The sequence below is a fragment of the Elephas maximus genome, chromosome 7 (genome assembly GCF_024166365.1).
Source record: "Elephas maximus indicus isolate mEleMax1 chromosome 7, mEleMax1 primary haplotype, whole genome shotgun sequence".
NCBI classification, from domain to species: Eukaryota; Metazoa; Chordata; class Mammalia; order Proboscidea; family Elephantidae; genus Elephas; species Elephas maximus.
In genome coordinates this window covers 86224951-86239375 of record NC_064825.1, presented here as the reverse complement: position 1 = coordinate 86239375, position 14425 = coordinate 86224951, and the positions used below count along the sequence as shown (strand labels likewise).

At 38.9% G+C, this 14425-nt stretch overlaps 1 protein-coding gene across 14 annotated transcripts in view; it reads left to right on the top strand.

Annotated features, from left to right (window-relative positions):
- Positions 1 to 14425, top strand: part of DCDC1 (doublecortin domain containing 1) — a 608393-nt gene that overhangs the window by 328986 nt on the left and 264982 nt on the right. For 13 of the 14 annotated variants that reach the window (XM_049890804.1, XM_049890803.1, XM_049890799.1 and 10 more), the window contains one exon: positions 121 to 269. In XM_049890804.1, coding sequence (XP_049746761.1) covers positions 121 to 269 — 149 coding nt within the window. The remainder of the gene's footprint in view (positions 1 to 120; positions 270 to 14425) is intronic. The other variant, XM_049890801.1, reaches the window with a different exon arrangement.

Below are 14425 nucleotides of genomic sequence, written 5' to 3'. Positions count from 1 at the left end.
TGCTAAGTTGTGGGTAGTATTTCACTTTCGGCTACTGTTAATATCCGGGGTTATCCAGGCATAATGACCTCACTATTTGTGACACGATGTTGGATTTTCTGGTTCTTTTAACTTATTTAGACCTTTCTCCCCGCTTCTCTTCATTGCAAGTCTGGAATGATCCTGAATCGAGCTATTACTCGGGGCTGCCTGGCTATTGGTCATCCAATCAGAGTCAAGGCTGCTGAAGGACCGTCACGAGAAGGATATAAATTAATCCTACAGAAAAGGTAATGCTTACGAGCTATTTAGCTTGAGATGGTAGATGTTAATTCCAAGGTTTCTAAGCAATCAAATCGTGATGCTTCTTGGCTTGGATTGGAAATTCATTAGATGTTTAAATTTGTATTCATAATATAAGTAGTAGTTTTTTTTTAACCTAAAATGAGCTTGAAAATGTATGCCACTTAGTTGGGTAGCGTTTCTTAAATATTTTTATAAGTGAAATGCCGGCCTTCGACATATACCTATGTTGTAGACAGGCTGCTGCTTTACTCTGTAATTATAACAACTTGTTTCTTTATTTCCACTTTGATTGCTAATTAATTTTTTTCAGTTCTATGTGTTTTTTCTCACTTTTTTCTCTATCTTCTGAATATGGAATATTGAAATATGAAAGAAAAATCAAGGAGACAAAAAAAAAAAAAAAAAGCAGGCTTTCAAGGGATCTTAGTGTCCTTCCTGTCTGTTTTCTCTGACTTGGGAGGATAAAATTAAAAATAAAAAATAGATTATTTTTCAATTTAACAGTGAGGAATAATAGTGACTTATCTCTAACAGTCTGCTAGTATTGTTTTCTAGAGGCTTTCTTTTTTCCTCATTTGCTTTTTGGTTTCAACTAGGGTTGGCAAAAAAAAAAAAAAGAGTTCTATATACTTCAGGACTTAGAAAGCCACAGCCCAATTACTTCTGGCTAGATGGGCAATTAGGGTGTTCTTACAGCTGAAACCAGAACTACCTCCTGGAAAAGGGTGCGTAGACACCAGAGAAACTGACCTAGCCAAAAATACAGAAGAAAATTTTTTATGACTATTAAAGCAGGCTGTCTAACATGCATAGGAATATGCATACTGATTAAGAATGTAGGCTACAGAGTCAAATTGCCAGGTGAAAATCCTGGCTGTACCGCTTACTCTAACAAAAACTGAAATAAAAAAAAATATCATTTACAATAGCATCAAAAGTGTGAAATAGTTAGGGATAAGTCTAACAAAATATGTGCAAGACCATTCACTGAAAACTGTAAAACATTGCTAAGGGAAATCAGGAAACCCTGGTGGCATAGTGGTTAAGTGCTATGGCTGTTAACCAAGAGGTTGGCAGCTCACATCCTCCAGGTGCTCCTTGGAAACACTATGGGGCAGTTCTACTCTGTTCTATAGGCTTGCTATGAGTTGGAATCAACTCGATGGCAGTGGTTGGTTCAAGGCAAATCAAAGAAGATGTAAATAAATACAAGCATACTCCACGTTCGTGGATTGGAAGACTCACTATTAGTATGAAGTACATTCTTTCCAAATTGATCTAAAAATTTAAGGCAGTCTGAATTAAAACTCCAGAAGGCTTTTTCTTTTTTTGTCAGAATTGTCAATCTGATTTAAAAATTAATATACAAATGCAAAGGACTTAGAATAGACAAAACAACTTTGAAAATGAGGAAGAAATGTTGGAGGACCTGTGTTATCTGAACTCAAAGCTTATTATAAAGCTACAATAATACAGACAATGTGGTATGGGCATTGGGATAGACAACTAGAGCCATGAAACAGAAATATGCTCACACATATATATATGAATTGTTTTTTGACAAGGTATAAAGGAAATTCAGTTGAGAAAAGATATTCTTTTTGACAATTGGATACTCATATGTAAAAAATGAACGTTAATTTATACCACACATCATATACAAAGATTAACTCAAAATGGATCATAGACCTGTATATAAAACTGAAAAGTATATTTAAGATGAAAACATAAGAGAAAATCTTTGTGACCTTGGATTAGGCAAATATTTCTTATATATGACACCAAAAGTATGAACCATAAAAATATAAATTTATAAATTTGACTTCATCAAAATTGAGAACTTCTCCTCTAAAAATATACTACTAAGAGGCTAAGAAGATAAGTCACAGATTTAGTTAGACACTTTACCAAAGAGTGTATAAGTTGGCACATGAATAGATGCTCAACATCATTAGTCATTAGGATAATGGAAAATAAACCCACAGTGAGGTATCACTACGTATCTATTAGAATGTTTCATGTTTAAAACCCACCATCTCTTTGTCAGTTTGTTGTATGGTGGTGGTTGCATGTTGCAGTGATACTGAAAGCTGTGCTGCCAATATTTCAGATACCAGCAGGGTCACTCATGGTGAGACGTTTCAACAGACTTTGCAGACTAAGTCAGACTAGGTAAAAAGGGTTGGCAATGTGCTTCTGAAAATTAGTCAGTGAAAACCCTATGGATCACAACAGAACATTGTTTGATATGTTGCTGGAGGATGAGCCCCCTGGGTTGAAAGGCACTCCAAATATACTGTGTCTGCAACAATGGACTTATTAATACTACCAATTGTGAAGATGGCACAGGACTGGGCAATATTTTGTTTTGTTGTACATGGAGACACCATGAGTTGGCCCCAACTCAATGGCAACTAACAGTGACAACAATGTTTAATAAAAGATTGACCATACCAAGGTTGGTAAGGATGTGTAGCAGCTGGAACTCTCATATACAATTAGTGGAAATATAAAATGATGCAGCCACTTTGGCCAACAGTTTAGCACTTTCCCAAGATGTTAAAGACACAGGTAACTTATGACCCAGTCGTTCCACTCCCAGGAATTTACCCAAGAGAAATTAAATGTCCATACAAAGACTTGTACATGAATATTCATAGCAGCTTTATTTGCAAAAGCCCCCTCCCACCTGCAGAAAAAAAAAAAAAAAACCCTGGAAACAATTCCCATGTCTATTAATAACTGAATAAATAAACAAGTTGTGGTACATGCATACAATCGAATACTACTTAACAGTAAAAAGGAACAAAGTCTTGATACACTCAATAATACGGATGAATCTCAACATAATTATGCTGCGTGAAAGAAACCAGACCAAAAAAGAGTATGTATTTTTTAAATTCCACTTAAATAAAATTGTAGAAAATGTCAGTTGCTACCTGGAAATAGAAAGCAGATCAGTGCAGGGCCTGGGGGATATGAAAGTGGGGAGTGGAGAGGGGATTATAAAGGGGCATGAACAAACTTTAGGGGTGATTTTTGGGCATAGTAGATATGTTCATTATCCTAATTGGGGTGCCTTAATAGGTATATACTATTTCAAAATTTATTAAATTTTATACTTTAAATATGTTCAGTTTATTGTATGTCAGTTATACCTCAATAAATCTGTTTTTAAAAATCCTAAAAAGCAAGCTAAGAAACAAACCAAAAATTAAAATGATGATTAGAGAGTGACTAAGCAGTTACTTTAATGGGTGATGGCCAAGGAAGGGCTCTCTTAGTGGCTTAGTCAAAATGGCAGACTTTGGAAAGGTTATAGCTAGGCAAGCATGGGAACTGAAACTAGTGCCACATCTCAGCAGCTGATCTGGGCTTAGTCCACTGAGGTTTACTGCTTACCCTGACCAGGATTATCTAGGAATTGGATAGGGCCGAAGTGGCAGACCCAATGTCCTTGTTGCCTAAAGAGGAGAGATCTTGGGCAAGGGAGGAGATGATAATTAAACAAACAAATAACAGCAACAACAAACTGTAGTAAGTTTAACTTTAAAAATCTCTACTTACAAGAAAGGGTTTTACTTAATCTAGAAAGGAAGAGATGGAATCAAGGAGAAAGGGGCATGGATCTTTATACAAATGAAGACTATTGTCTTTTTATTAATGCAAAAATGCAGAAAATTTGGAAAACTAGAAGTCTCATTTACTGTGAAGCTATGCTTCATTTTTTGGATAGCAGTGATGACCAAGTTTCTTAGAGCTTACTTCACCTCCGGCTGCATCATTTCAAATATGTTCATCTTTGTCAAAGCATGTGAAGTACCTGTGTGGCTTTTTTTTTTTTTTTTAGCATAATAATAAATATTCTTACATGAGAGCAACTTCTAAAGACATAATTTTTCCCTCTTCTCCTAAGTAGCATAATATGATTTTAACAAAAGCTATGAATCAAGACATATAATGGTTTCTATAATGCTAAAAATAATAGAACTAGCACTTAAAGTAGCAACCTGACAACTCACAAATTATATTGTAAACATATCATGCCTCATTAGTTCAGTTACTCGTATTATTCTTATCCAATATAGCACGTGCTCACACATATTTGTCTTTTTATTATTTTCTCTGGCCATGACTGGGTGAAAGGCAAATCAACGATATCATTACCAAGTGACCTAAACGGTCTCAAAAATCACACACACAAAAAAGATGCTTCTCGCCAAAAGATATTTTGGAAGTCTTTGTATAGATAAATCAATTAGGTATGTTGGATCTGGCCCTTAGTGTGAAATTCAGACTAATTACACACACACACACATACACACACACCGAGGTTAGACTGTAGAGGTTAAAACTGTAGACCCATAGATCTTGTTTGCACATAATTACAATTTTTTTTTTTTAATTAGTTGCAAACCTATAGCAATAGGGAGCTTTCACATACAAAAATTACAGAATTCTGGCTTTTCTAGAAAAAAATCAAAAGAATAGGCAACACTGGACCTGCATTCTGTAATGACACCAACCAGGCAAGAACCAAGTGGCAGCCTTTCCCTATGGCAGCCATCACACTTAGCTCTAGCCTGCTTCATTCATTTCCATGGCCTGTCCAGGCTCCTAACCAAAAAAGCCAAACCTCTTGTGTCGAGTTGATTCAAACGCATAGTAACCCTTATATGACAGAGTAGAATTGCCCCATAGGGTTTCCAAGGAGTGGCTGGTGAATTTGAACTGCTGACATTTTGGTTAGCAGCTGTAGCTCTGTCAGTCTCCGTCAGGCATTTTAATTTAGAACCTCTACGTGTAGAATCCAGTCTGTCAGCGTGTCATACTGTGGTGGCTTGCGTGTTGTTGCGACGGTGGAAACTATGCTACAGGTATTTCACATACCAGCACAATCATCGGTGGTGGACAGATTTCAGCCAAGCTTCCAGAGTAAGACAGACTAGGAAGAAAGACATGGTGATCTACTTGTGAAAATTATTGAAAACTTTAGGGATCACATCGGAGCATTATCTGACTTGCTTGCTTTGGATGCTTCATCAGGAGGGATTAGTCACTGGAGGAGGTCATCATGTTTGGTGAAGTAGAGGGCCAGCGAGGGTGAGGGAGACCCTTGGTGAGATGTATTGGCACAGTAGCCCCCACGATAGACTGGAACATGCCAGTGAGTGTGAGAATGACACAGGACCAGACATTTTGTGTTTTGTTCTGCTGTACCTAAGGTTACCATAAATCAGAGTTGACTTGACGACAGCTATCTCTCTCTCTATATATCATCTATCTATCTATCTGTCTGTCTATCTACATGGAAATTCATTGGACTATTGGAACCAACAAACATACCTGAATCTACCCATCTTTAGGCAGAAGAATTCTTAAATCAGAATGAATATAGGACTAAATTTTCTGTCTTAATGATGACCCATAAAAAGAGTTTCGGACTCATGGAACCCTGTCTAATTTTAAGTAATCTTCACTGTCTTCCTTATTTCAATTTAATGTTTTCAGTTACACTTTTTTGCATTTGCTTTTTTTAAAATAATTTTTATTGTGCTTTAAGTGAAAGTTTACGAATCAAGTCAGTCTCTCACATAAAAACTTGTATACACCTTACTACATACTCCCAATTACTCTCCCCCCAATGAGACATCCTGCTCCCTCCTTCCACTCTCTCTTTTCATGTCCATTTTGTCAGCTTCTAAGCCCCTCTACCCTCCCATCTCCCCTGCAGGCAGGAGATGCCAACATAGTCTCAAGTGTCCACCTAATCCAAGTAGCTTACTCCTCATCAGTATCCCTCTCCAACCCACTGTCCAGTCCAATCCATGTCTGACGAGTTGGCTTCAGAAATGGTTCCTGTCCTGGGCCAACAGAAGGTTTGGGGGCCATGACCACCAGGGTCCTTCTAGTGTCAGTCAAACCATTAAGTCTGGTCTTTTTATGAGAATTTGGGGTCTGCATCCCACTGCTCTCCTGCTCCCTCAGGGGTTCTCTGTTATGTTCCCTTTCAGGACAGTCATCGGTTGTTGGAGGGCACCATCTAGTTCTTCTGGTCTCAGGATGATGTAGTTTCTGGTTCATGTGGCCCTTTCTGTCTCTTGGGCTCGTAATTACTTTGTGTCCTTGGTGTTCTTCATTCTCCTTTGATCCAGGTGGGTTGTTAAGACCCCAGATGCCACTCTTCAAAGTGGGATGCAGAATGTTTTCTTAATAGATTTTATTATGCCAATTGACCTAGATGTCCCCTGAAACCATGGTCCCCAAACCCCTGCCCCTGCTTCGCTGACCTTCGAAGCATTCAGTTTATTCAGGAAACTTCTTTGCTTTTGATTTAGTCCAGTTGTGCTGTATTGAGTGTATTGAGTGTTTTCCTTCCCTTCACCTAAAGTAGTGCATTTACTTTTTTTCTTCCACTTAAATTTTTCTGGAAATGGAGAGATAACTGGCCAACATTTACCAGAGTAGTTTAAAAACAAACACTGTTTTTAAGGACACCATTAAATACAGCCTAACAAGTGTAGCTGTGTAATGCTAGGCTCTAGTTGTTGTTATGAGTCTATTCTGACGCACGAGGACCCTGTGGGAGCAGAGAACTGATCCATGGGGTTTTCAAGGTTTTTTTTTTTTACATTTTAGAAACAGATCTCCATGCCTGTCTTCCAAGGTGTCTCTGGGTGGGTTTGAACTGCCAGCCTTTCTACTCATAGCTGACCTCCCCTGTATTGTGTGCTATCTTTCCCTTCACCTAAAGTAGTTCTTACCTACTATCTAATTAGTGAATGCCCCTCTCCCCCCCACCCTCCCTCTCGTAACCATGAAAGAATGTTTTCTTCTCAGTTTAAACTATCTCTCAAGTTCTTATAATAGTGGTCTTATACAATATTTGTCCTTTTGCAACTGACTAATTTCACTCAGCATAATTTGGCAGTAATTTTTATGGAAACAGCTCACCAGGTCTTTTGTCCATGGCACCACTGGGTGGACCCAAACTGCCAACCTCTCAGTTCGTAGTCAAATGCAAACCATTTGGCCATCCAGGGACCTGTTAGTAATAAACATACACATAAATTAGAATAGCAATAGAAAATTGACATTGTGTAATTTCACAGTATGTGGATTGATGAGTGAAACGTCTTTGTTCTTACTATTATTAGCATCATGGAAGGGAAATCCCCATTTTCCAGTGCTCTATTTGGACCCTACTTTCAGTTCAGGTAGAACTGGAAGACCCTAGAGCCATTTGAGGCTGTATGGGAAAATAGATTTCTGATCTATGAAGTTGTCTTCAAACTGAATCATGGTCACGGGCTGCCTCTTTTACCCTACCCTCTGATAAATATTTCAAAGTATGTTCGTCTGTGTGTACATATATTGTGTTTTTTTTGCATCTATGGACGTAAGTATATACTCAATGTGATTACAAGAAGCAAACTTCCCAGGGCAGATTGTCCTCAGTCCTCTCACATGTAAAATGAGGGCATGAGATTAAATTGTCTCAGAAGTCATACGCTCTCAGAAAAGAAAGCATTCTAAAGACTGCTCCTTTAATAGTAGTAATAGTATTTGTATAGTAGTACTAGTTGCCCCTTGGAAACCCTATGGGACAGTTCTACTTTGCCCTGTTTGACTCAGCGGCAGTGGGTTTAGCTTTTTTTGTTGTTGTCGATTTAGTAGTTCTTGTCCCAAGAATAAATAAATCTGTCTTGGAAGAAGTACAGCCAGAATGCTCCTCAGAAGCTAGAATGGCAAGACTATGTCTCACGTACTTTGGACATGTTATCAAGAGGATCAGTTCCTGGAGAAGGACATCATACTTGGTAAAACAGAGGGTCAGCGAAAAAGAGGAAGACCCTCAACAAGATGGACTGACACAGCGGCTGCAACAGTGGGCCCAAGCGTAACAAAGATTGTGAGGGTGGCGCAGGACCCAGCAATGTTTCATTCTGTGGTACATAGGGTCACAATGAATCAGAACCGACTCGAGGGCACCTAACAACAACAGGGCTAAGGGAGCCCTGGTGGTGCAAGGGTGAAGCACACAACTGCTAACTGAACAGTGGGTGATTCGAACCCACCAGAGACTCTTCGGGAGAAAAGACTCCGCGATCTGTTCTCTTAAAGGTTTACAGCCTAGAGAACCCTATGAGGCCGTTCTACTCCGTCCTATATGAGTCGGAATCAAGTGGACAGCACACCACCACCACAACAGTAGTGATAATAATAATATTATTATTATAAGATTATTATGAGAAATTCAAGGTCATGATAGACTACTAAGTGATCTACTAAAGGTCATATACCTAGTCAATGGCAGGACCAGGACCTGAACTCAGGTCTCTCAGCCTTAGTCCAGAACATGTCATTGGACTTTTGATTTTGGATGGTTTGATTCTTGAATGGAATACTGCTGCTTCATTTTTCCGTCCTTCCCTCATTGGTGGTGTTGTTATTGGTTAGTTTTTAAATTTTATTTGTATTTCTTTTTTAAAAAATCTTTGCAGCCTGTTGGCCAGGATGAGGAAAGTCTATGATATCATTCTCTAAATCAACCCATCTGAGTATCATTGCATATTGGGTATAAAGTTAATTTCTTAACATGTAAAATGCCTTTCAAAATTAACAGATATACTGTTTTTTTTTACATTGCACTTTAGGTGAAAGTTTATAGAGCATGTTAGTTTTTCATTAAATAATTTATACACAAAGTATTCCATTACACTGTTGTAATCCCCACAATGTGTCAGCACTCTCCTCATTTTTACCCTGAATTCCCTATTTCCATTTGTCTGGTTTTCCTGCCCTTTCCTGCCTTCTCATCTTTGCTTTTGGGCAAATGTTGCCTTTTTGGTCTCATATGGTTGACTGTTCTAAGGAGCACTTTCCTCATGGGTGTTATTGTTTGTCTTATAGGCCTGTCTGTTGAAAGGTGATCTCCAGGAGTGGCTTCAGATCCAAGTTAGAAGGGAGACTAAAGGCCATAGTCTTGGGGGATCTTCCAGTCTGTATCAGACCAGTAAATCTGGTCTTTTTTATGAATTTGGATTCTGTTGTACATTTTTCTCCTGCTCTGGCCAGGACCATCTATAGTGATCATTGTGGGAGTGGTTAGTAGTAGCTGGGCACCGTCTAGTTCTTCTTGTCTCAGGCTAGTGGAGGCTGTGGTTCCTGTGAGCCATTAGGCCTTTGAACTAATTGTGTCCTTGAGTCTTTGATTTTCTTCACTCCCCTTTGTTCCAGACAGAACAGATACACTTTTGATTCTAAGAGTATTTTTTCTTTAAAGAAGTTAGAATGAAACCTTCTCATCCTGGTTAACATGGAAGCTACATGATAGAATTATTTTTTACAACTGGTAAAATTTAAAGGTAACATTTACGGATATAACTACAGTCCCAGTACGAGTACTATGAGCAAGCTGTCAGCTCTTATATATGATATAAAACTACATGTTTTTAGTAATATTTCCTAGGCTTAAACAGAATTAAAGCTGTGATAAAATTTGACAAAAGCTGGGAAATTTGTACTTCTTTCAGAGGCATTTTTTTTATGTTCTTAACCAAGGAATGATTTCTTTTCTTCAGCCACACATTAAGATTGTTTGAATCTCCTAAACTGCCATATATTAAATTTGAAACATTTCTTCATGGTGGCCCTGTTCTTAATTTTTAGAGTAGTACTATCTTGACATTTTATTCACATATTTACTTATTCAAAGATATCTTTAATTTCATATAATATGTTAGGTACTGTGATCAACATCAAGTATACAACTTGGTCTCTGCCCTTACATACTTGCCAATCTGGTGAACATGTCTTCTGTAATACCGGTCTTGGGAAAAGATGCTACAAATTCAGAAACTCAAAACTGAAGTAGATATGATTTATGCTTGTATAATCTTGTTCATTCTCAAGTCAAAAATACACTCCAATTAAAGGACAAAATTCTGAATTTTATGGATTTTGACAGTTTGCATCAGTATATTGCTTACCAGTTGCAGATATCTTATACTTTGAAGAACAATCACTTACTGTTTTATTTATCTTGAAGAAATATACTCATAGTAATTTATGAAACAGGAGGAATTGCCCGTAAGTAGTAAAGTTGCACTGAGTTATAACCCTTACACGTTAAAATGATCTAAATTTTATCACAATCCAACACATTTTCATCAAAACATTATAGCCATCATTCTTTTTTTTTTTTCTTTTAAAGGTATATAGTTCTAAGCTTGGAATTGACAGCCTAAAGAACAACAATGTTGTTTTTGTCATTATATCTTTGTTCAGTGGTTGAAATACGAGCTTTCTTAGTACTCAGGAGAATTTGCAGTAGAATGAAACTATTTGGTGATTATTTTAACACAATTGTATAAAATCATTTGTGTTTATATCAAAGTGTTTTAAATTGTTAAGCATATGTGTCAAATTATAGTCAGTGAGTCTAAAATTTTGATATCATTTTCAGTGTTCAATTTGTACAAAATAACTTGTGTTATATTTTTCTAACCCAGTTGAGAAGATACTGAGCTGAAAGTCATTCTGGGGGCTAAGAACTATTTGGGTACTCACTAGATCTGTGATTTTGGCCAACTCACTTTGCCTTTCTGTTTCTCATTCTATTCATCTATGAACTGGGGAGTGGACCATGATAACCCTTCAATTCCCTTCTAGTTCTGACAGTCAATGGGAATTATTTTCACAATCATAAATTTTAGTTGTGCAGTACAAGTCAAAATCTGAAAAGCTTCCCTTTCCCTTTATTAATTACAAAATAAAGAGATTCCCGGAAGGGTTTTCTCCCCCAGTACCTGCTTCACCACACCTGATGCAGGTATTGTTTGAGCAGCAGTTTTGTTTACAGCCTGATAATGGAATTGTGAGCTTAAGGATCAGTTATACCTAGAAGGATGTTTTGTAAAAATTTCTGCTTCAAAATTTTTTATCTTTTCCTCATGATTCCACTCCCCTGTCCACTGTTATAACATCCTTTTCTTTTAATAGAGCCACCTTTCTTGTATTCACATAAATTTGACATCTGAGACTTATTCTAGACTTTGCTTTCTAACCCCCACACCATCTATTCAGTAAATTAAATTAATTCTAACAAATCAATTATCTATTTATAATATTTTTAAAATCTTGACTTTTCTTACCCTCCCCTCCCTCGCCCCCCATCTCATTACTCTGATGCAGTGTTCCCCAAAGTTTGGTTCGTAGACCACACACACTAAATCCCCCAGGGTTCTCTCTCATGAGAATCACTTACTGTCATGGATTGAATTGTTTCCCCCCAAAATATCTGTCAACTTGACTAGGTCATGATTCCCTTGTATGATTGCATGATTGTCTACCATTTTTTCTTCTGATGTGATTTCCCCATGTGTTGTAAATCCTACCTCTATGATGTAGTAAGGTGGATTAGTGGCAGTTGTACTGATGAGGTCTATAAGATTAGGTAGTGCCTTAGCCAATCTCTTTTGAGATATAAAACAGAAAAGCAAACAGAGAGACATGGGGACCTTATATCACCAGGAGGGCAGTGCTGGGAGTGGGGCATGTCCTTTGGACCTGAGGTTCCTGTGCTGAGATGCTCCCGGACCAGAGGAAGACTGTTGATGGGGACTTTCCTCAGGAGCTGACAGAGAGAGAGGGCCTTCCTCTGGAGCGGGCGCCCTGAATCGGACTTCTGGCCTACTGGACTGTAAGAGAATAAATTTCTGTTTGTTGAAGCCATCCACTTGTGGTATTTCTGTTACAGTTGCACTAGATGACTGAAACAGAATTTGGTTTCAAGAGAGTGGGGTGCTGCTCTAACAGATACCTAAAATATGGAAGCGGTTTTGAAACTGAATGGATAGAGGAGCCAAAGCAGAGGACCAGCAGTGGCAGAAAACTTGCAGTGGCAGAGAAGTGGCAGCAGGAGAGAAGTGGCAGCAGCAGAACCAGACCAGCGCCAGAAAGAGCTAAAGCTGGCCCACAGAACAAGAGAGCTGAGTGACTGTGTGCAGGTGGAGTGGGGTGCCTCCAGGCACTTATTGCTGGAGCTACAGAGCTTTGGAATACTTGCCCCAGCAGGGCAGATGTGGGCATGAGTCCCAAGGAGCCAAAAGGCCAAGAAACCAGGAAACAGAAGCTGAAGAGACAAGGAACACAAGAAGCTGAGCTGCTTCAGTCTCAAAAGGTATGGCCTTGACCTCAGGGGTTTCAAGGGTGGAGCCATGGCCTCTGATGTTTCTAAGGTTGGAGTTGTGACTCAGATGAACTAGGAGAATGGTGCGTCTAAAGCCAAGGGAGCAGAGTTGCCGTCCCAGTGGGCCTGGAAGGCGGAGCTGAAGCCCAGGGCAGAGGGGCCTCCACTCAGAATCCTAGAGTGTGACCAATACCTAGAGTCTGGAGGGCAGGGCCATTGTGTAAATTGTCTCAGGGAACAGAAGATTATTTTCAAAGCCTCGAGGGCTAATGTAATGTGGTGTACTTACGTTCTTGGTACCTGTTATTCCTTCTTTTCATCCAGTTTCTCCCATTGGTAATGGAAATGTCTAGCTTGTGCTTGTTCTGCCATTGTACTTTGGAAGCAGATAACTTGTATTCTGGATTTCACAGATGAAGAGGAATTTTTGGATTTTGGACTTGGACTTGATTTAAGAGTTTTGTTATGATACCATAGGTTGAATATGTTTTACATGTGGCAAGGACATGAATTTTGGGGGGCCAAAGGGTGGAATGTCATGGATTGAATTATGTCCTCCCCAAAATATCTGTCAACTTGGCTAGGTCATGATTCCCTTGTATGTTTGCATGATTGCCTACCATTTTATCTTCTGATACGATTTCCCTATGTGTTGTAAATCCTATCACTATGATGTACTATGATGGATTAGTGGCAGTTATACTGACGAGGTCTATAAGATTAGGTAGTGTCTTAAGCCAACTTCTTTTGAGATATAAAACGGAGAAGCAAGCAGAGAGACATGGGGACCTCGTATCACCGGGTGGGCATCACTGGGAGTGGGGTGTGTCCTGTAGACCTGAGGTTCCTGTGCTGAGATACTTCCAGACCAGGGGAAGACTGACGGTGGGGACCTTCCTCTAAGCCGACAGAGAGAGAGAGAGAGCCTTCCCCTGGAGCCGGTGCCCTGAGTTCGGACTTCTGACCTAGTGGACTGTGAGAGAATAAATTTGTTTGTTGAAGCCATCCACTTGTGGTATTTCTGTTATAGCAGCACTAGATGACTAAGACACTTACAGTCCCTGTTTGTGGGGGTCCAGATCTTCACAGTAAAAATCTTTGAGGTAAGGGTCTGCTTGGGGACCTACATCAAATTCCCCGTGTCAATGTTCTCACGAATTCTTCACCTTCTTTCCTGTAGACTGGTTGTGGGTAAAAGGCTAATGCATGCTGAACCACTTTGTGGACTGCTGCCTTTACATGTTCTGCCCAGATCATATAGCACTTTGTTTTAAAATAGAGCATTACCTGACACCTCTTGTTCTCAGCCTTTGATATTTCTGCCAAAACTCAGGCAGGAGGGAAAGTCTCGTTTAACTCCCCATTACACTTAATTTAATTCCCTTTGTCTTACCTTTATAAGATTTCTAAATATTAATGAATACATGATTAGTTAATTTAGGCATGATCAGCTTCATCACACTGTAGTTTTTCTTTCTTACTCAGAGTTAGCTAAAAAAAAAAGTGATATTTCCTAACAAAATTCTCCGGTTGTTTCAGAAGCAGTTGCTTGAGGTTCCTAATTTTCCGTGATAACTTTTTTCCATCCCATCCTCTTAATCTTTATACTTAATTAAGCCTTTTTCTTTACGCGTCATTGAGGATCTTTGGGGGGGAAGGGTGTTTCTATAATATTAAATTGATTCTATTTATTCTCTAAAACTCTTAATCACCATTGCCATTGGTTATACACACGCACCCACACACATCCATGCAGGAGACAGAGAGAGAAACACGACATTTTGAGCACCAGAGCATTGTAGCAGAGAAATTGGTCCTCTTTGGAAAGACTTTGGCTGCTGAGGTGGCAGGGATGATGGCTGAATCCTTGGAAAAGGGTGGGCAGACCTCCTGGCAGGCAATATGGAAAATGGTCATTTTATTTGAAATCTACAAAACATTTCTGTG